The 21,525-nt window shown below is 49.5% G+C and overlaps 1 protein-coding gene across 2 annotated transcripts in view; it reads right to left on the bottom strand.

Moving 5' to 3' along the window:
* EPHX1 (epoxide hydrolase 1) overlaps positions 1 to 21,525 on the bottom strand; it is a 34,971-nt gene that overhangs the window by 8,308 nt on the left and 5,138 nt on the right. Inside the window, exons 2-4 of one of the 2 annotated variants that reach the window (XM_072830182.1) lie at positions 17,045 to 17,474; positions 10,547 to 10,734; positions 8,120 to 8,300 (exon numbers count right to left, since the gene is read on the bottom strand). In XM_072830182.1, the coding sequence (XP_072686283.1) occupies positions 8,120 to 8,300; positions 10,547 to 10,734; positions 17,045 to 17,114 (439 nt within the window). In that variant the 5' untranslated portion in view covers positions 17,115 to 17,474. The remainder of the gene's footprint in view (positions 1 to 8,119; positions 8,301 to 10,546; positions 10,735 to 17,044; positions 17,475 to 21,525) is intronic. The other variant, XM_072830184.1, reaches the window with a different exon arrangement.

Genomic DNA, 21,525 nt, shown 5'->3' with positions numbered 1-21,525 from the left:
CTCCCTGTGGAACAGAGAGCCCAAATGCAGGACTCGATCCCAGGACCCAAGATCATGACCCAAGCTAAAGGCAGATGCTTAACCCACTGAACCACCCAGGCACTTCTGGATCTCCTAATTTTTCTATAAGGGATGTAAATTCAATGCATAATTTTTTATTTTTATTTTTTTTTATTTTTTATTTTTTTATTTTTTTTTAATGCATAATTTTTTAAAGTGGAGAAACGTTTTCAAGGTTGAGTCGAGTGCTGGACCCTTGGAACACATCCAAGCCAAGGGTGGGCAAGTGGGTTCCAGGCACTCCAGAGCCCCTCTGAGGGCAGTCTGTTCCCAGGCAGGTAGGTGGCCCAGAGAGCGCCTGGAGCCCTGCACCATGACTAGCTAATGTTCTGGTCAGTTGTGAATTCATTACATAAATAACATATGTTTACCATAAGAAATGGAAAACAGATAAATCAAAAGGGGGAAAAAGCACATGAAGAGAACATTGTGTTCTCTTTCCAGAATTTTAAAAATAAATCTGTTATTTTGGAATAATTTTAAAAAAATAATCCTGATGCCCAACGTGGGGTTTGAACTCATGACCCCAAGGTCAAGACTAGAATGTTCAGGGCACTGGGTGGCTCAGCGGGTTAAGTGATTGACTCCCGGTTTTGGCTCAGGTCGTGATCTCAGGGTGGAGCCTACTTAAAAAAAAAAAAAGGCCTGTGCTCCACTGATGGAGCCAGCCAGGCGCCTTTATTCTGGAACAATTTCAGATTTATAGAAAAAGAGTGAGGACAGTACAGGAAGTTCCCACGAACCCACACCCAGCTTCCCTGTCATTAACGGCTTACGTTATTCCGGTACATTTGTTACAAGGAATGAACCAGTACTGATGCGTTAATGACTCCATTAAAGTCCGTAATTTCTTCAGATTTCCTTAGTTTTAAAAACATTTTTATTTTTATGGTAGTAAGAATATTTAATAGGAGATCTCCGTCCTCACAAACTGTTAAGTGTGCTATCAACAGCGGGCACGCCGCGGCCCAGGATGTTTCTAGAACTTAGGCATCTGGCAAAACTGAGACTCTATACCCCTTACCGAGCATCTCCCCGTCTCTTCATCTCCCCCGTCCTGGCCCCCACTCAGCCCCCTCTGCTTCTATGAGCTTGGCAATTTGGGATCCCTCCACAGGCGGGATCATGCAGAATTTGTCTTCCTGTGACTGGCTTATTTCACTCTGCAGAATGTCCTCCAGGTTCATCCATGATGTCCCCTCGGGCAGGGTTTCCTTCTCTGCAACGGCTGAATAACACCACTGTCCACAGACGGTGAATACAGCTCAGATGTCCTTAAATTTTACCTAACATCCTGTTTGTGTTCCAGGATCTCATGTTGCCTTCATGTCTCCTTAGACTCCTCTGGATTGGGACAGTTCAGACTTTTTTTTTTTTTTTTTTTTAAGGTTTATTTATTTATTTTAGAGACAGGGGGTGTCGAGGGGGAGAGGGAGAGAGAATCCCAACCAGACTCTGAGCTGAGCATGGAACCTGACATGGGGCTCGATCCCACGACCCTGAGATCCTGACCTGTGCTGAAACCAAGAGTCAGATGTTTAATGGCCTGAGCCACTCAGGTGCCCCGCAGCTCAGACTTCTTAAAAAACAGTCACAGATTATAACCTTCTTCGAACAAAACCAGAACTCTACATACATTCTATTTTGGAACATGTCCTTCTATGTTGCTATATTTACTCCTGGTTTGAAGTTCATTTCAGAAGATATCCTTACCTCCTTTGGGACACACTGCACAATGTGATATGATTTCCAATCCAAATGGTCACACTGTCATCTGAGGGAATTCCACACAGATGCACAGGTGCTGGTGTGCACAGCGATGCCTGGAAGCATGCGTGCGAGGGAACCAGAAGCTGTCCTGGGGTGGGAAATGCTGGCTGGGGGAAGGGTTGAGATAGAGATTGCCTTTTCACTGCTTCCTTATAGACGTTTTGAGTTTTAAATATTTGAATTTTAGAAATGAAAAAAAAAATGTTAAAAGCCCATACTTCCTAAATATGGGGGTTTCCCTTGGAGGAGGAAGCAAGTCCCCTCAACCTCACCCGCCCCTGTTTCCAGGCAGATCTATGGTCTGCAGCATGCTGCAGGGTGTTGCACGCCCAGCTCTGAATTGGGACCGCCACCCTGGGGAGGGAGCTGAACTGCACATGGGGTCGGTCGCAGCCCTCTGGCACGACTCAATGCCCCAAGTCGCCCCCTTTGGAGCATCTGCACTGTTCTTCACTGTGATGCCCTGGGGAACCCAAGATGGTCCAGGGGGTAAGACCTCTTGAGCCTGCAGCCTCCAGGAAGGGAATAGCCCCCTAGGGTTTCTTGCCGCTGGATGTTTGGAGGTGCTGGTTCCTCCTCTTGGACTACCTTCCTCACATTAGTGGCAAACTCCTATTTATCCTTTAAGTCTTAGCTTAGATGCCACCTCCTCCAGGAAGCCTTCCATTACATTTCCAGGTGGCAGTGGGGCTCATGAAGCTCCCAGAGCCTCCTCCCTTCCAGAACCCCTCACCCTGTACTGTAAAGGTAAGCATCACCCCTGAAAGAAGGCAGGGACCCTGTTCTCTGCACCCAAAACGCCTGGATGCAGGAGGTACCCTGTCTGTCAGCCTCTAATAGACGACCAGTGAAGAGATGCAGCAACAGAGTGATCTGAATCAAGATGAGGAAACCAGGCAATGTGGCACCAGGGATGCGAAAGGCAACCTTTGGAAATTTCATACAAAGATCTATATGTACTTTGGCTTGGATGAAGTGGCTCAGATTCTCTTGTGAGGCTCATGACGAAGATATCAAAGTCCCTGAAGGGCACAGCAACAACTGCTTTATGTTTAAAATTAGTCCTCATCTCATTAGTTACAAATTTAGAAACCTAGCTCTATATTAGGCCTCTGAGTTCAACTTACAAATATTATCCTCTCTATATTGCTAAAATGTTATTATTCTTTTTAAAAGATTTTATTTTTAAGTACTTGCTACATCCAATGTGGGGCTCGGACTCACCACCCTGAGATCAAGAATCACATGCTCCACCAACTGAGCCAGCCAGGTGCTCATGTATATTTATCATTATTATTTTTAAAGATTTTATTTATTTACTCATAAGAGATACAGAAAGAGAGACACAGGCGGAGGGAGAAGAAGCAGGTTCCATACAAGGAAGCGGATGCAGGACTCAATCCCGGGAATCTGGGACCAGGCCCTGAGTCAAAGGCAGACGCTCAACCACTGAGGCACCCAGGCGTCCCCTGTATATTTATTAATCTAAGCAGTGTTGAGAGTTATTCTCCAGAGGCCTTTGATTAATGAATGTTTGCATTTCTAAACTTGCTTAATGACACTCCTTTAAACATGGTATAATTTCAATTTCCTTTTTAAGAACTTTAGTTGATCTGACTGATACATCTTCCACATACTTTGAATTTAAGAATTTTAATAAATTTGGGATCCCTGGGTGGCGCAGCGGTTTGGCGCCTGCCTTTGGCCCAGGGCGTGATCCTGGAGACCCGGGATCGAATCCCACATCAGGCTCCCAGTGCATGGAGCCTGCTTCTCCCTCTGCCTGTGTCTCTGCCTCTCTCTCTCTCTCTCTCTGTGACTATCATAAAAAAAAAAAAAAAAAAAAAATTAAAAAAAAAAGAATTTTAATAAATTTATGACTGTGGTAAAGCCTAAATCTTCCAACACTTCATGTAAACTCAAGAAGATTTTCACATAAAATCTGAATCCATTACTCAGTTACACACTCTCAGTTATAACTCAAAAGTCCATTACTTGGGGGACTCCTGGGTGGCTCAGTGGTTGATCATCTGCTTTCAGCCCAGGGTGTGATCCTGGGGTTCCAGGATCGAGTCCCGTATCGGGCTCCCCGCAGGGAGTCTGCTTCTCCCTCTACCTGTGTCTCTGCTTCTCTCTCTGTGTGTCTCTCATGAATAAATAAAATCTTAAAAAAGTCCATTACTTGAAAAGGCCAAATTGTCTTGAACATTATGAATATTTAAAATTCCAAAAATGCAGTTTCCTTAACATGAACCACTAAATAGTATGACAACCCACAGGACATGAGCAAATATTTGCAAATCCCACAGCTCATATGGGACTGATAGGCAGAACAAGAGAAAGCCCCAAATCCAGCAACAACAAAAACCCAACTATCTCTTCAAAAATGGGCAAAGGACTTGAACATTTTGCTAAAGAAGATATACAAATGGCTGGCAGTGCAAGAAAAGATGCTCAGTCTCATAAATCATTAGACAATCGTGCATCAGAACCACAATGAGACGCTGCAGTGCGCCCATCAGGATGGCTAATGTCACAAGTGTTGCTCTTCCCGGAAACAGCCGGATGTGATCTCTGAAGATGGTTTGCTATCCACTTGACCCAGAAAAGTCATGCAAATCAAGAGTTTCAGATCTTAGTGTTCACTTAAACACAGGTGAGACTGCGCAGACTAGCAAGGACAGGCATACCTGAAAAGCCACCAGGTACATGAGGGGTGTCGCTTTGCAGAAGCAGCATGTGCCACGCTATCGCTGTGACGTTGGACTTGGCAGGTGTGCCCATATTGGACACAGGCTCAGGGCCCCAAGAAGAGTGCTAGAATTTTACCTCATGTACTTAAAAACACAGAGAGTAATGCTGATCTGAAGGGTTTAGATGTAGATTATCTGGCCAGAGAACATCCAGGTGAGCAAAACCCCCAAGATGTGGTGCAGAACTCTTAGGACTCATGGTCAGACTAACCCATTGCATAAGCTCTCCCTGCGTCATGGAGACGGTCCTGACAGGAAAGACAAAATTGTTCCTAAACCAGCAGAGGAGGCTGCACAGAAGACAAAGACATCCCAGAAGAAGCTGAAGAAACAAAAGCTTATGGCCTGGGAGTAAATTCTGCATAAATTAAACACAAATAAAAGTAAAAAAAAAAAAGGATATAACAAGTGTTGGTAAGGACATGGAAAAATGGACAGTCTGGGGGTGTCGGGGTGGCCCAATCAGTTGAGCGTGACTCTCGGTTTCATCTCAGGTCGTGATCTCAGAGTTGTGGGATCGAGCCCCCACATCAGGCTCTGCACTCAGCATGGAGTCTGCTTGAGATTTCCTCTCCCTCTGCCCCTCTCATTTGTACTTTCTCTCCCTCTCTAAAATAACTAAAACAAACTTTAATAAAACCTAGCAGTCTTGTACATTACTGGTGGAGATTTAAAATCGTGCAAAAATAGTAAAATATGGAAAATAGTATGGCAGTTCCTCAAAGAGCTAAACACAAAATTACTATTTGACCCAGCAATTCCACTTCTGGGCATTCCTCCAAAGCACAGAAAGCAGACACATGAACAGATACTTGTGCACCCACATGCCTGGCAGCATTATTCACAATAGCCAAATGTAGAGGCAGCCCATTCATGGACGGGTGAATGCATGAACAAACTGTGGTCTATCCATGTAATGGAATACTATGAAAGCCTTAAAAAGAAAGGGAAATCTGACACTTGCTACAAAACAAATGAAATTTGAGGACATTATGCTGAGTGCAATAAGCCAGGCAGAGGACAAATATTGAATGACTCCACTCATAGGAAGTACTTAGGTACAAAATTCATACTTAAATTCACAGAGTGCAAAAGTAGAATGATTTTCAGAGGTGAGGGAGAGGGGAGAAATGAGGGCTTATTGTTTAACAGGGATGCAGTTTCAGTTTTGCAAAATAAGAAAGTTCTGAAGATGGATGGTGGTGATGGCTGCATAATGATATAAATGTGCTTACTGTCACTTTTCTGGGGTATTGCATATGACAACAGTCAAAATGGTCAACATTCTGTTATGTATATTTTACTATAATAGAAAATAAATACATAAAAAAGGATTTTATTTATTTATTTGCAGGGGCAGAGGCAGAGGGAGAAGCAGGGACCTCCCCCACCCCTGCAACATGGGACTCGATCCCAGGACCCTGAGGTCATGACCTGAGCCAAAGACAGTTGCTACATTGATTGAGCCACCCAGGCTCAGTAACACTATGAACTTGATTTTCCTAAACATTTCTATGTGTTTATAAAGATTTTATTATTTTACTTTATTATTACTTTTAAAGATTTTATTTTTAAGTAATCTCTACACCCAATGTGGGGCTTGAACCCACAACCCTGAGATCAAGTTGCATGCTCCACCGACTGAGCCAGCCAGGCACCCCAGCATTTCTGTTTTATTCTAAATATTTCTGGGGTTAACATATGCTTTCCCAAGAGACAAACAGATCAATGGAGCAGAACTGAGAGCCTGGAAACCAATCCAGGCATATATGGTCAACTAAACTTTGACAAGGGAGCCAAGAACACTCAAACACTTGACACCTAAAGCTCAAGCATCAAAGTAAAAAAATAAATAAGTGGACCAACATCAAACTAAAAAAGCCTCTGCACAGCAAAGGAGACCATCCACAAAGTGAAAAGACAGCCTGTGGGATGGGAGAAAGTATGTGCAATCCTTACGTTTGATAAGGGGTTCATCTCCAAAATACAGAAAGAACTTATACAACTCTGTAGCAGAAAAACCACCCAATTAAAATGGGCAAAGGACCAGAATAGATGCTTCTCCAACACACATGATGGCCATCCAGATGGCCAACAGACATGGAAAGATGCTCATCATCACTTAGCATCAGGGAAATGCAATTCCAAGCCACAGTGAGATCCCACCTCACACCTGTCAGAATGGCTAAAATTAATGACACAGGAAACAACAGGTGTGGATGAGGATGCAGAGAAAGGGGAACCCTCTTGCACTGTTGGTGGGATTGTAAATGGGCGCAGCCACTGTGGAAAACAGTATGGAGGTTCCTCAAAAATGAAAAATAGAATGGCCATATGGTCCAGCATTCCAATTTGGGGAATATATATATAAAAACGAACACACTAATTCAAAAAGGTATCTGCACCCCATGTTCACTGCAGCATTACTCACAGCAGCCAAGACACGGAAGCAACCAGTGTCTACGGATGGATGAACGGAGAAAGACATTGTGGTACGAATGTGTACAATGGAATATTATTCAGCCATTAAAAAACGAGGAAATCCTACCACCGTGCAAACATAAAGCCTTCATTGCACTAAGTGAAGTAAGCCCGACAGAGAGAGACAAATACTACAGGATCTCACGGGTACCTGGAATCTAAAACAAAAACTAAAAGTGAACTCAGGATAAGAGATGAGACATGCGGTTACCAGAGGCGGGGGTGGGGGGGGAGCCGGAGGGAGGGGGTCAGGAGGTGCAAACCCCAGGTGCGAGGGTCGCAGGCACTGGGGGGTCACGTAGCGGACACTGCTGTGGGGCGCACACGAAAGTTAAGAGTCGATCCTGAGTTCTCACCGCAAGGATGAAAGTTTTTTCTCTCTTTGTCCTGTGTCTGCACGAGAAGCTGGGTGTGAGCAGGACCCGCCGCGGTGATGGTTTCACAACGACTATAAATCAACCCACCGCGCTCTACGCCTCAGACTTACACCGTGAGGGATGTCAATTATTTCTCAAAAGGGGGGAAATGCTTTTCCACTGAGGGAACTGTGACCTCACCCCAAATGATCTTGAGGTTGCCTTGCCAAGACAATCTGGGAGGTCCCTGCCCTCCCAGGTGAAGCCCTCCCAGGTGCGGAACAACCTACCACACAGACGGACACGGGCTACAGAGCTGCCGACAGAAAGGGCAATACTTCTTCAGATCCCGACATATCCCTTGAGCAACCCTCAGCAGACCTCACCCCCCCCCCCCAGGGCTGGAGCTGACCTGTGCCACGGCAGGCCCACGCCTCCGCTCCCTCCCCTCAAAGGCTGTCCCATCACTGGACCAGATTCTGCATTTCTTTGGCTTTTAAACTATTTATACGTTTTCCTGTCTTGCTCTAAGGCCCATTGGATTTGTTGGGATTCTGTCTCTTTCTGCTCCAGAGGTGACCCTGTAAATACCTCTTGAGGACCAGTATTTGGATTCTAAGTTAGGTCTGAGTCACATGGGCACCTGCCAAGGCTACTCCTGTGACATACCTCCCCCGGCAGCTGGTGCTGTGAACATACCTTCGATCTTAGTCTTGAAGTGAGGGTACCTGTTGAGAATCTCCACCTGCTTTCTCCAGTCAAACTCATTCCGCCAGTAGGAAAGGATTTTCTTCAGATACTTGGAGTTGAAGCCATAATGGAAGCGCCCATCCTCCAGAGGTGGAGTCAAACGGACCCTGTCGATCCTCTGATGCAAGTCCTGGAGCAAAACGCAGGGCAAAGCAGGTTTGGTTCCAGAAGACAGAGCAAACCCTGCAGCCACAAGACAGTGAGACAGGAGAGGCAAAGCTATGTCCCTCGGGAGGGTGAGGAGGCTGCTGGTCTGCAGACGGGTTTACCCCAGAAGGAAACTCCATGTTTCCCACAACAGTGGCTGTTCCGAAAGACTATGTTCCTCACTTTCTAAAACAATTTCTTTATTTGAGAGAGAGTGTGCATGTGTGCAATGGGGGGGGGGTAGGGCAGAGGGAGAGATAATCCTGAGCAGACTCTGTGCTGAGCATGGAGCCCCACGAGGGACTCGATCCCACAACCCTAAGATCATGACATAGCTGAAACTAAGAGTCGGCTATTTAAACCAACTGAGCCACCCAGGCACCCTTATGTTCTCCTCCCTTTTTTAAAAAAAAAAGATTTTATTTATTCATGAGAGACAGAGAGAGAGAGAGAGAGAGAGAGAGAGGCAGAGACACAGGCAGAGGGAGAAGCAGGCTCCATGCAGGGAGCCCGATGTGGGACTCGATCCTGGGTCTCCAAGATCATGCCACGAGCTGAAGGCAGCACTAAACTGGTGAGCCACCCGGGCTGCCCTGTTCGCCCCTTTTGACTTCACCTTTACTTCTCCTTCTGTTTTTAAACATATGAACAATACACATTTTTAATTTATTGAGTCTTATGCGTGGTAGGGACCAGCAAGCCGTTTCTGTAAGAGGCCAGACAGTAACTATTTTAGGTTTTTCAAGCTGCCTCTGGTCTACTCTGTCCTTGTAGCATGGAAGCAGCCACAGACCAGACATGGACAAATGGACCCGGCTGGGTTCCAATAAAACTTTATTTACGGACACTGAAATCTGCATGCTGTGTGATTTTCACATGTCACGAGACAGTCCTTTTTTTTGATTATTTTCAGCCATTTAAAGATGTAAAAACTATTCTCAGCCTGGGGGCTGTAGAAACAGGTGGTAGGACGGATTTGTCCCGGGTTGTGGTTTGCACTGAGGAAAACCCTATAACTCAGCTCGAATCAGAAGGACAGACCAGGAGAGAAGACGCAAGCCCCCTGGGCGAGCATCAGGGGAGAAGACCAGCCAGGACCGGGACGTCTGTATGGGCTCATGGGGCCTCCCGGGTGTCACCTGTAGCCAGTGTCCTCCCAAGCACTCCAGGCACCCAGACTGGGATGTTTTAGACTGAGTCTGAGAACCCAAGGATGGTAACATCCTCAGGGCCCAGCCTCCTGAATAGCAAGGCATCATCTATCCTACCCAAGGGGCCTCAGCCTGGTTTCTCTCTCAGGTGCAGCCCGATTTCTGCTTTTTGCAGAAATCTCACTTTTTGTTGGCACATTTTATGGCATCTATGCCTATGAATCCCTCAGTTACCCTTCCTCCATGCCCATTCCTTCTCTGGGCTATGGGACTGTGAGTTATTTGCTCTCTGCTCTTCTCCCGGCACCCAGCACGCACCTGTATACAGCAGGTGTTCCGATACGCACAGAAGGAGAGGAAGAACGGGTGGGGACGTCCTAGGTCCCACTCACCCTCCTGGCCCTGCAGCCCATCCCACTGGATACCACCCCCCCACCCAGACTCCAGTGTGTGGTGGAGGGACATAAGCACTGGAGTTGGACAGATCCGAGTTCAAATCCTGCTTCTCATCTCGGTCCCTGGCATAAACTGCTTTACCCTCTGAGCTTCAATTTCTGCATCTGGAAAGAGGAACAACAGTCCTCACTACAGGGATTGGATGTGACCATGAGCACCGGCACCACAGCAGGAGCGTAATCAGTGCTGGTCCGGGGTAGCTTCTCTGTACCTGAGCATTTGATGTCCCCATGGCCTAGCTTCTTACTCAGGAAGAACCTCCGCCCGGGTCCTGATGAAAACCTGCTGGCTTTGTCCTGCAAGCCTACTCCGAGGGTTTCAGAGGGGCCCAAAGGAGAAGGAAGCAACTGCTTTCCATGAGCTTTGATGCACGTGCCAGGGGCCAGCTGGCACCCCCTCTCACCTGGGCGCTGCCGACCCATGAGCAGGGGGGAAGGAGGAGGCAGGGGAGGAGGGAGCAGAGGGGATGGGCAGGTGGCGTGGGTCAGCCTCTGTGCACTGCCCGGCGGGAGAAGAGCAGAGGGAGACCCATCCCTGGGCAGGTCCCCCCAGCCTCAGGACCCACGGGCGGGGCTTCTCTGCCCTCCACGCTGCTCAGTCCCGCCTACAGATGGCACCCTACCTCTATCTCCTCCTCGGAAGTCTCCACCTTGAAGGGGCGGACGCTCTCATCCTCCGTGGCTGTGGGCCTTGCCCCAGGTCCCCACCAGCCATCTCCCAGCGGCAACGTCTCCTCCTTGTCCCGGGAGACGAACCAGTAGATGACGAAGCCCAGCAGCAAGGCAAGGATAATTTCCAGCCACATGATTCCTGCAAGAGAGAGGCATGTCCATCAGCTGCAGAGACCCCCAGGCAGGCCCTGACCCTGGCCTGGACGCCTGTCCCCACCTGCTCTCCCATCTAGTCCCTGACTTCGGGTACTTTATTTTTTTACCCAAGATTTCATTTATTTATTCATGAAAGACACAGAGAGAGGCAGAGACATAGGCAGAGGGAGAAGCAGGCTCCCTATGGGGAGCCCGATTAGGGCCTTGATCCTAGGACCCCAGGATTATGCCCTGAGCTGAAGGCAGATGCTCAGCCACTGAGCCACCCAGGTGTCTCTCATTCTTTTTTTTTTTTTTTTTTTTTTTTTAAAGTAAGCACCACGCTGGGCATGGAGTCCAAGGTGGGGCTCGAACTCACGACCCTGAGATCAGGACCTGAGCTGAGACCAAGAGTCCGACCCCTAACCAACTGAGCCTCCCAGGCACCCTAACTTCACATATTTCTGACCTAAGAAAAAGAATGTAAGCATCCGGAAGAATTGGAAAAGGAGAGAAAAAAGACAAGAGTCATCTACAACCACACTGAGCTATGAAATTCATCCTTCCAACTAGAAAAATATGAGTGTTGGGCGCAGGGGCTGTACTTCTGCAGCCGTGGGTTCCTCTAAGGCACCTCCAGCTCTGGAAGCTTCTCTCCACCCTCTTGAGTGCTCCCCCTCCAACCACCCAGCGCTGGACTCCGGAGCTCTGCCCCCTGCTGTCTCTGCCAGGGACCTGTCCCCACGCACACCAGGGACAAGCAGGCTCCCACGGTCAGGAGGCAGGCGGAGTGTGAGGTGGCCGGAAGACGGCCACACATCGCAGCTGTAATTTTAAAATAGCTTTAGGAGACAGAATTCATGTCCCATACAATTCACCTGCCTGAAGTGTACAATCTGGTGGTTCCTAGCACCTTCACAGTTCTGTGTGGCCGTAAGCACAATTTTAGAACATTCCACCACAAAGAGAGACTCCTTAGATCTCAGCCCCGTACTGCCCCCACTGCAGCCCAGCCCAAGGCAACCACGAATCCGCTTCCTGTATCTGTAGACCTGCCTGGCACATTCCTAGGAGCTTCCCGATCCTGCTTGCCCTGAGGTTCCCTCTTGCCCAGAAGCCCTCCTAAACGGGGTCACCAGTGGGCTGGTACTTGAAGTCCTGGTCTGAGGGCGCCTAGAACTCTCCAAGCTCCCTGCCCTTATTGCAGCACTGAGAGATGGCATGCCCCTTGCTGCCCTCACCCCAGGGACGCAGGGGCGGCGGTGTGCGCCTCCCCGATGTGGTGTCTGCTCGCTGTCTGGGAGGGTGACAGGCAGTGTGTGTGTGGGCTCACTGCCTGGGAAGGGAACAGGCAGTGTGTGGGGAAGCTTCCTCAGGGCTCTGCTCTGAGCACCCCATGTCATTTGGCTCATCTAGTTATCTTAACGGTCCCATTTTACAGATGAGGAAGTGAGGGCTGAGCAGCATGTCCAAGCCGGGAGGGCCCGTAAATGGAGGAGGCAGGTTGGAAAGCAGACAGCCTGACCAGCAGCCCCAGCTCGAACAACAGCCTGCCCAGACCCCCTCGGCTCCCTGTGCCTGGTTACTCAGGCAAGAGTCATCTGTACATGGAACTGTGTGCCCCTGGAAGGGGCACTAATTCAGCCCTAAATCCTCACTGTGGGGGCACCTGGGTAGCTCCACTGGTGAAGCATCTGCCTTCAGCTCAAGTCATGATCTCAAGGTCCTGGGATTGAGCCCCAAGTCGGACTCCCTGCTCAGCAGGGAACCTGCTTCTCCCTCTCCCTCTGCCTCTCCCCCTGCTTGTGTTGCTCTCTCTCTCTTTCTCAGATAAATAAATAAAATCTTTAAAAAACAAAAACAAAAAACCTTATTGTACCTTGTTTGTTAAAAAGAAAAAAAAAAGTGGCCAGGAAGCACCTGGTTGGCTCAGTCCTTTGGAGCTTACAACTCTTGATCTCAGGGTCGTGAGTTCAAACCCCATGTTGGGTGGAGAGATGACTCAAAAATTAAACCTTAAAAAACATTAAAAAAGGTGGCCAGGAAGACCTAGAGCTGAGTACTGATAGAGCCTCACCTGTCCTGCCATAGAGCACCTGGGCCTTAGGCAGACCACATGACTCTGCTCCAGGTTGCTGGGCTTATTGATGCAGCTTGGGCAGAGGGAGAGGGAGAAAGAATCTGAAGCCGACTCCATGCTAAGCATGGAGCTCAGTGCAGGGCTTGATCTCACGACCTTGATATCATGGCCTGAGCCAAAATTAGGAGACTGCTTAACCGACTAAGGCACCCAAGTGTCCCTGGAGTGTGATTTGTTGCTACTTTAGCACTTGCTTTGGGAAATTAAAATTTGAAGAAAGCTAGTTACTAGTTCATGATCCTGCTTTGTAGAAAAAGTACCATACAAGTTATTTTAGGAAGGGGCTCTGTGCCTTTCAGTGCCCATCTGTTGGTTGGTTATGGTAGAAACGCTGTTTGTTTAGCATCACTGAGAGATTAAATATCCCATGTGAATGAAGAACCAACAGGTGCTGTTCTAAGTGCTTTACCTGAAATGATTGATTTAGTCCTCACAACAAGCTTATGAAGTACATTTTCATTTTATAGACAAGGTAACAGAGGCCCTGAAAATTAAAGTGCAAGTTTCTAGAACTGGTAAGTGGTAGACACAGGATGCTAAGAGTCACATCCTTAACCAGTGTTCTTTTGACAATTGAAAAATTGCAGCTTAACTCCTTTGAATTGTAAACTTGTTTTATTTCAAATTTACTGGAATCAGATGTTTGTTACAATTTGTTACTTCCCTGCCTTGTACTGAGTGCAGTTTAACAGGCACAGTGTTACCATTAATGCACAGGGCTGTTGCCAAGCCAAAGTAGCCAGACACAGAAGAGCACATGTTGCACGAGTCCCTTTATATAGAGGTCAAGCAAAACTATAATCTGTAATGAAACACAGATGTTTTCCTCTGGTGGTGTAAGCCGGGGTGCAGCACTCACATTTTTGAAAGCTACACAGAGATTACAATGTACAGAAGGGATAGGTCTGTACGCAGCCAGGGGAAGAGACGTGAAGGTCATGGCTTGGGCAGGTGCATGGAGTCGTCGCTGCAGGAACCCTGTTAGGAGCCTGGGGTGTCCACAGTCACGGGCCTCCCGAGCCTGCACGCTGTCCCCAACTGTGGCAACCCGCCTGGGCTCTCTCTACTAAGCAAGACCTCCTGACTCAGAAGTCACAGGTAGACTGATTTCTGGGAAGGGGGTTGCGCGCAGGAGAACAGACTGATCACTGGGTCCCCTGGTGGGTGACACACTATCTTCCAGCCCCACTGCACACCAAGTAACATGCAAACCCCTTGTGGGTTTGGGGAAGCATGGTGTTACCATTCAAGGGCCCAGCCTGGTTTTCCTGGAGAACCCCCATTCCAGGGGACCCCTGAAGTCTAACTACCATGACTTTAAGAACTGGAACATCTTGGGAGTTTACAAAAAGGGAGCCTCTGCTGTTTCCAGTGGTTGGAATCCCAGTGCCGCCACTTAGCAGGAAACCATTCGGAGCGTCTGTGGCCTTGTCTGTAAGATGAGGATAAAAGCGCTGGCTCAAAGCAGGTGCTCTGCCAGTGTGTGCCTTCCCTTCCCCCTAAGTCCTGTCTTACTGTGTGGAATCTTCAGGCTGGAAGAGACCCTAGAGCCATGCTGCAGCCCATGTGCACAACAGGCTGCGAGACTTGCTTGGTGCATGCACGGCATGAACACCTGTGGTCTGGGAGTATCTGCTCCCCACGGACGTGACTTGGGAGGAAGATGGTATCGTGATGGATACCCCTGGCTATCAGCATCCTGCAACACATGTCCCTGGGCAGGAGATGCCTGTCTATTTCCGTCTGTCATGAGGCTCCCGCAGTCAGCTCCTGCTGGTGTAGAAAATACTCTACCTCCTTCAAAACATGGACGTTTGGGAGCTACTGTGAAAACATCAGAAGTAATGCTCTCCAGGGCCAGCGTGCCTGCTTCGTGGTGTGGGCTCCTGACACCACAGCCAGGGCGGTGAGCTCCGAAAGCTCCGGCGCCCTATTCCATCCAATTCCGTTGTTCTGTGTTGTTCAGTTTGTAATGCACCTCCCCAGAACACAGACCAAATGCTCTGCTGGGAGAGCCACGGGGCAGGGGGCAGAGGGGGGAAGGCCTCTGATTGAAAGCATTTCATCCTTGGAATCAGGCTACCCTTCCTAAAAAACGATTAGCCTGCCTTGTAAGGAGAATGTAGTTTTTGTTGTAAACCAGTGTCATTTCTTTCTTTTTAGCATAATCACTGGAGGACGATGGTCATTTAGTTACAGGAGACTGCTCAGAGGGACCCTGACAACTCAGATAAGAAATGAGGTCGTGCAGAGTTGAATTCTCCAAATTCTACACTGAGGTCAAGTTCTGGGCACATACTCATGAAACTAGGGGGAAAAAATCAGGGATCAGTTTAGCATGAAGCAGTTCACTGAGTAACATGGTGACCTTAGAACTGAACATAAAAGGGGCACCTCGGTGACTCAGTGGCTGAGCGTCTGCCTTCAGTTCAGGTCATGATCCTGGGGTCCTGGGATGGAGTCTCACATCAAGTTCCCTGCAGGGAGCCTGCTTCTCCCTCTGCCTGTGTCTCTGCCTTTCTGTGTGTGTCTCTCATGAATAAATAAATAAAATATTTTTAAAAAGAGAGAACTGAGGGCAGTCTGGGTGGCTCAGCGGTTTAGCGCCGCCTGTAGCCCAGGGCGTGATCCTGGAGACCCTAGATTGAGTCCCACGTCGGGCTCCCTGCATGGAGCCTGCTTCTCCCTCTGCCTGTGGCTCTGCCTCTCTCTCTCTCTGTCTCTATGAATAAATAAATAAAATCTTTAAAAAAAAAAAAAGAGAACTGAACATGAAGTACTTGAAAGTGATGAGGGATGCCCATGGAGCAGCGGATTCACCTTCTCCTGCCTTCCTGGGCCTGACGTACAAGGCACAACGCTAAATACACAAGGTCAAGTAAAGTAGGTGCTTACATCTCCGGCCCAGGTGCAGGAAACATCCGTCTAATAGTTTAAATGAAGCTGTCTTTCTGTTCTGCTCAAGGCAGAAACACAAGTTTCCGAACAGACGATTCATTTAAGGAACAACATTGAAAGCTCAAGTCGACTCTTTTGTGACTTGAACTTGGTCTGGGAGGTATCCGGAAGTCATTTAGTCCTTTAAAGCAGGTAACAGATCTGGACTGGCGCCTTGGAAAGGTAAATACCAGTTTGCTTTCTGGACCACAGATGAGCTCGGCAGTCACCGCGTGTGGGTGACAAGGAGCCGGGTTCTTTGCAGGCACAAGGGAGTAAGCAGGAGGAGGTCCTGTCCCAGCAGGGCAAGTGGATGGACAGCACCACCCTTCCAGTGACAGACACAAAGGATTCACAAGGAGGGGGTCACAGAGCAGAGGCTTCAAGGATAAATAGGACTTCACTAGGCAGAAAGTAAGAAAGCGCACGCGTGAGCGAGGAGCCACAAGGGTCCACACCCGTGTCCCGCATAGGCGTTGAGTTGCGAGCTGCAGGGTGCAGTCTTTGCACTTCGGTCTGCACCAGATGAATGGGGTCCCTGCCTCTCTCGTTTGTAAATTGTTAGTGCATCATGACGAAGCCAGGAGTTCCAGCTCAGAAATCAGGGCGGCTGTTGCGATGACCCTTCTGTAGCTGATCAGCCGAGTCTCCAGAGCGGGGTGAGGAAATGTGCCTGGGGAGGTGAGCGCATCACAGCCACGTGAGACAAACGTGGCCTAGCCCCGTGACTGAAAACCCAGCACTCTGCCCTCGCGGCCTGTAGGGAGCTGGATGATCAGCAAATGTGCCCTCGGACTGACGCAGAGTGGTGAGTGGCCAGCTACATTCTCTCCTTTCCTCACTTGGGAGTTTTATTTCAGTTGGTAAAGCCCAGCCACACACCGTTTCTTGGCCCTCCCTGCAGGTCAGTCTATGGAGTGATTAGGTGCTGACAAAGAGCTGTAAGTGTACCCGGGGCAGAGCCAGCCATGGCCCAGACAGCATTTTGTGTGAATTAGGAAAAGACACCCATTCTTCAAAACACAATTAGAAAATCTAATATACTGCTTTGGTCGTAAGATGCCTCATTGCCATCTGCTAGGAAGGACTTGTAAATAAATACACAGATCCATGATGTGGATGACGTGCACGGCATCCTCTAAGACTGCACAGTGCACAGTCCGCACAAGGGTGCATGGGTCCTGCACGAGTGTGGAAGACGACATAAAGAGCGCTGACTCAGCTGCGAACCACTCACCTTTTGCCCTTCCCCTTCCTTCTTCATGCCTCCTAGGATACAGGTGCGATGCTTGGACTCTGGCAGCCATTTTGGGCTGTGAGGTGATCTTGAGGAGAGAGGTCAATGCTAGGACGACGATGGAGATGTTGGGTTCCTGCTGCCCGTGGCGCCAGCAGCCCAGTCCTGGATTACTTACTCTGAACTTCCTTCATGTGACAGGTAAACAAACTTCTATATTGTTGAAGCCACTGTCACTTTGAGTTTCTATTACACAGAGCCTAGCAGCACCCTAATTGCAAAAGTCAGGGGGCAGAGAAAATAGATCCAGTCCCCCCTCTCCCCGTAGATAAACTCTCAGCAACAGATGCTCAGTCTTCAAAATGTTCCATGCTGTATTCGTGCTCCACGGCTGAGACATTTATCCAACGACCAAACATCCTCCTGCAGCCTGACCAAATAAAAGGTATGTTCTCAAAGGAAAGGCATGGCAGCACAGTGGTTGGGGGCGGGGGTCCTGGGAATAGGCGCCCTCATCCCTCTCGAGGACAGAAAAGGGTGTCTTCCCACTTGGCCACAGCATTCAGGCTGCTTTTTTGCATGACAAGCAATTCTGTGACATCTGTCAAAATGTAAAACTTGGGGATCCCTGGGTGGTTCAGCAGTTCAGCGTCTGCCTTCCGCCCAGTGTGTGATCCTGGGGTCCCGGGATCGAGTCCCACGTCGGGCTCCCTGCATGGAGCCTGCTTCTCCCTCTGCCTGTGTCTCTGTCTCTCTATCTCTCTCTCTGTGTCTCTCATGAATAAATAAAATCTTTTAAAAAAATGTAAAACTCATGTGGCCTCTGACCCAGCTCCTCCGGGCTGGAGTTCCTTTCTCCAGAGCACTGAACTTGCATTTACAGAAACTGTCATATGCTCAGGAGGATTTGCTGCAGATATTCCCTCCTGGTAAGAAGGAAGACTGCAAACAACCTGAATGTCCACCAGCTGGGGATGGAAATAAGAGACGGGTTTATCGATCCAATCTAGGGCAGGCCACCCCAGATGCGCCCCTTCGGCACAGTGACTATTTTAAATAAAAGTCACTTACGAGACAGGAGGTGCTTCCAGTCTCAGACCCTTCTCTGCCCCACCCCCGAAAGCAGGAAACAAATCTCCCATGTGAAAAATGCCCTTCCTGTTAGAAGAAGGAAAAAGATACCTGCACCGCCAGAGATGTGGACCTGAGGGCCCAGAAAGCAAAGCCGATGATGTGTGTCTCATCTTCTAGCCTTGGTCTACATTCTGATTAGGATTCCCCGTTGCTCAAAAACACCCGTCTTCTTTATCCTCTCAATTCCTCACAAATTTATTGTCTCTTTGTCTAAAAGTATAAAAACTATCTGCCTTGGTCAAGATCTCCCTGATAGTTAAGTGAGAACAGCAGGCATACTAAACGGTGCACCTGCATGGACCAAAAACACAAGCTGTGGACAGTGGCAGTTCACTTGGATGCCCAACACAAGGGAACAATCTTTTTTGCTTTTTTAAGATTTTGTTTATTTATTTGAGAGAGAGTGAGAGGGCGCGCAAGCAGGGAGGAGCAGAGGGAGAGGGAGAAAGAATCTTCAGCAGACTGTGTTCAGCACAGAGCCCCACACAGGGCTCAATCCCATGACCTTGATATGACCAGAGCCAAAATCAAGAGCCAGATGCTTAACCGACTGAGCCACCCAGGGGCCCCACGAGGGAACAGTCTAGCACTGAATAAGCTTTTATATCTTGAAAAGAAATCATCTTTTACCAAATGCATGTACTATCTACTCAAAAACAACATAATCATACATCTCTTACATGACAAACCATGAAGGTGACAGTCTGCCCTGTGACTCAACTTCAACAGTGAGTCAGACACCCTCTTGACACCAGAGCCACACAAGACCTGCTCACGCGGCTGGGATCCCACTGTGTGATTTCCTCGTGGCCAAGAACCTGACGGCCCGTGGGCCTCTGAGGGCCAGTGGCAGGTGGGAATGTGAAATAAATGGGTAAACAAAGCTGATCAGGTGGCCAGAGAACTGTGTCCACATGGGGCCATCCTTTCTGTCCACGTGGCTCCCACTGCCACCTGCCCGGGTCTAACTGGGACCCCAACGCCCACCTGCCCACCCACCTGCTCCCGAATATCTCAAACCCTCCTCTGCTGCATCTGCAGCTGCTCCGCAATCTTCTCCCCCTAAACCTTTGTCTTTTTCTGGGGTTCCAGCTCACCCAGTAGTGGAGACTGCCCACCTCCCGAATGCCAAACCAAAAGCCAGGAGACATCCTTGAACCCCCTCCTACACCCCACTCATGTCGATCCACCCTACTGGCAAGTCCAGCAGCTCCACGTCCGAGATAATCTCAGATCCACCTCCAACACTGCCTCCCCTGGAGCCAAGCAGGGCCCCTGTCCACTTCTGTCACACGTGCTCTTGCCCCCCTCCCACACACTCTGCAGCCACAGTGCTATTCTGGAAATCCACCTGACCACCTCATGTCCCTTGTTAGAATCCTAGGATAGGGGTGCCTGGGTGTCTCAGTGGTTGAACGTCTGCCTTCAGCCTAGTGCGTGGTCCTGGAGTCTTGAGATCGAGTCCCACATTGGTCTCCCTGCATGGAGTCTGCTTCTCCCTCTGCCTATGTCTCTGCCTCTCTCATGAATAAATAAACGAAATCTTAAAAAAAAAAAAAAAAAGAATCCTAGGATAACTTCCTGTTGCCTTTGGAATGGAGTGACACCAGCTCACCCTTCAAGGTCTATAGGGTCTGAGCTGCCCCCCACCCCCTCGTCCTCTCTGAGCCCAGCCCCACCTTCTTGGCATCCTTTGGGCCTATGATGCTCCCTCCTTCCTCGGGGCTTTGCTGAAACCTGTCCCTCAGCCTGCAGATCTCTTCCCTCTCCTCAGCTTCCTAACTCCTGCTCATCCTTCCAATTTCAAACCAAGCGTCCATTTCCCAGCAGCCTGCCCTGACCTATCTCAGCACGGAGTGCCTCTCATCCCTAGCTCAGCTCATCTGTTCGACATTCTACAGTATACGCCACCCCCGCTGGAAGGAAGCTCCTTGAGGGTAGAGACCACGTCTGCCTTGGCCGCCCTCTGGTCCCCACCATCTGGCACGTCCTGGATGCTCAGAATGTATTGCCGAGTGAATGAATTTAAGTATTCTTCGAATGACAGTGTTGAAAATTATTAGAACTTTTAAAAAAGATTTTATTTACTTATTTGACAGAGAGAGAGCACAAGCAGGGGGAGCAGGAAAAGGAGAGGGAGAGGGAGAGGCAGACTCCCCAGTGAGCAGGGAGCCCCATGTGGGGCTTGATCCCAGGACCCTGAGATCATGACCCGAGCCAAGGGCAGATGCTTCACTCACTGAGCCACCCAGGCGCCCCTAGAACTTTTGAACAAAAATATGTCTGAATTCTCCCAGAGGAGTTATATATAACCTACTTCTCAGACTACTCTGTAGACACTGGCCGTAAGATGCAGGGAGAGGGTTCGGGGGGTGGCAGGGGGTGTTATGGCAGATTTCTCCCAGAAGCAAGAGTGGACCGCCAGTATGCCAGGTGGACTGCACATACCAGGGTCTGGATTTAAAAAGGTGAAGATCAGACTCAAGACCCTGGAGAATGCAATGGGGTATCTGTCAGCCTGCCCTCAGCGACCCCCGACACACCCAGGCCGGTGGGCGAGAACCTCACGATCAGGAGGTGCTCCCAAGTGGCCTGACAGACTCACAGGAGAGGGAGGACCTCGGGAACAGGGACAGGGAACTCCAGGGCAGAGCGCGGGGAAAACAGTGGCACCACGAGCCTTTCTGATGCCTGGCCAGACAGCACGGTGGGCGCGGTGGCCGCATGCTCCCCCAGGCCCGGGCCCTTGGCTGCCCTCCCCGTCTCGCCACTCCACTCCGGAGGATGGCCAGAGGAACATCGAAACAGATGGTTTCCCTTCCATGCCAGGGCCAGCCTGCCAAGGCAGCAAGGAATGGGAATGTTCCTGCCGCCAACACATTGCTGACACATGGCTGACGGCCACCCAAGCCCAGGGGCTTCCCGAAGTTCCCGAAATCCCCAGGCCCTGCTCGCTGCAGCCCAGACCGCCTACCCTCTGCCCAATCCGGGCTGCAGTTGGCCCCACGGAGTGGGAAAGCCCTGGAGGGGAGGACACTGGCTGACGGCATAGCCTCTGCCCCACAGACGTTGCCCCCGGCCCCCTGGGGCCCACGGGGCCGAGCAACATGCCCATGCGCCTGCCCCGGGATCAGGCCGTGTTCACCTCTCTGCAAGACCCAGAGCGAAACCTGGGAGAACAACCTGGAGCCAGGACCCCAGGGAAAGGAGAACCTCACTTCTCCAGGCCTCACCGAACTGGGGGGATTCAAAGCATTCCATCAGGTGAAGGGGGGTGCACCCATACGGGCAATCACTTAGGGTTTTCAGTCCTCAGAACACGACGGGTGGGAGAGAGGGACACAGGC

Source organism: Canis lupus, chromosome 6, assembly GCF_048164855.1.
Source record: "Canis lupus baileyi chromosome 6, mCanLup2.hap1, whole genome shotgun sequence".
Lineage (NCBI taxonomy): Eukaryota > Metazoa > Chordata > Mammalia > Carnivora > Canidae > Canis > Canis lupus.
The sequence above is the reverse complement of the archived record's forward strand: the minus strand, read 5'-3'. Positions and strand labels throughout refer to the sequence as shown.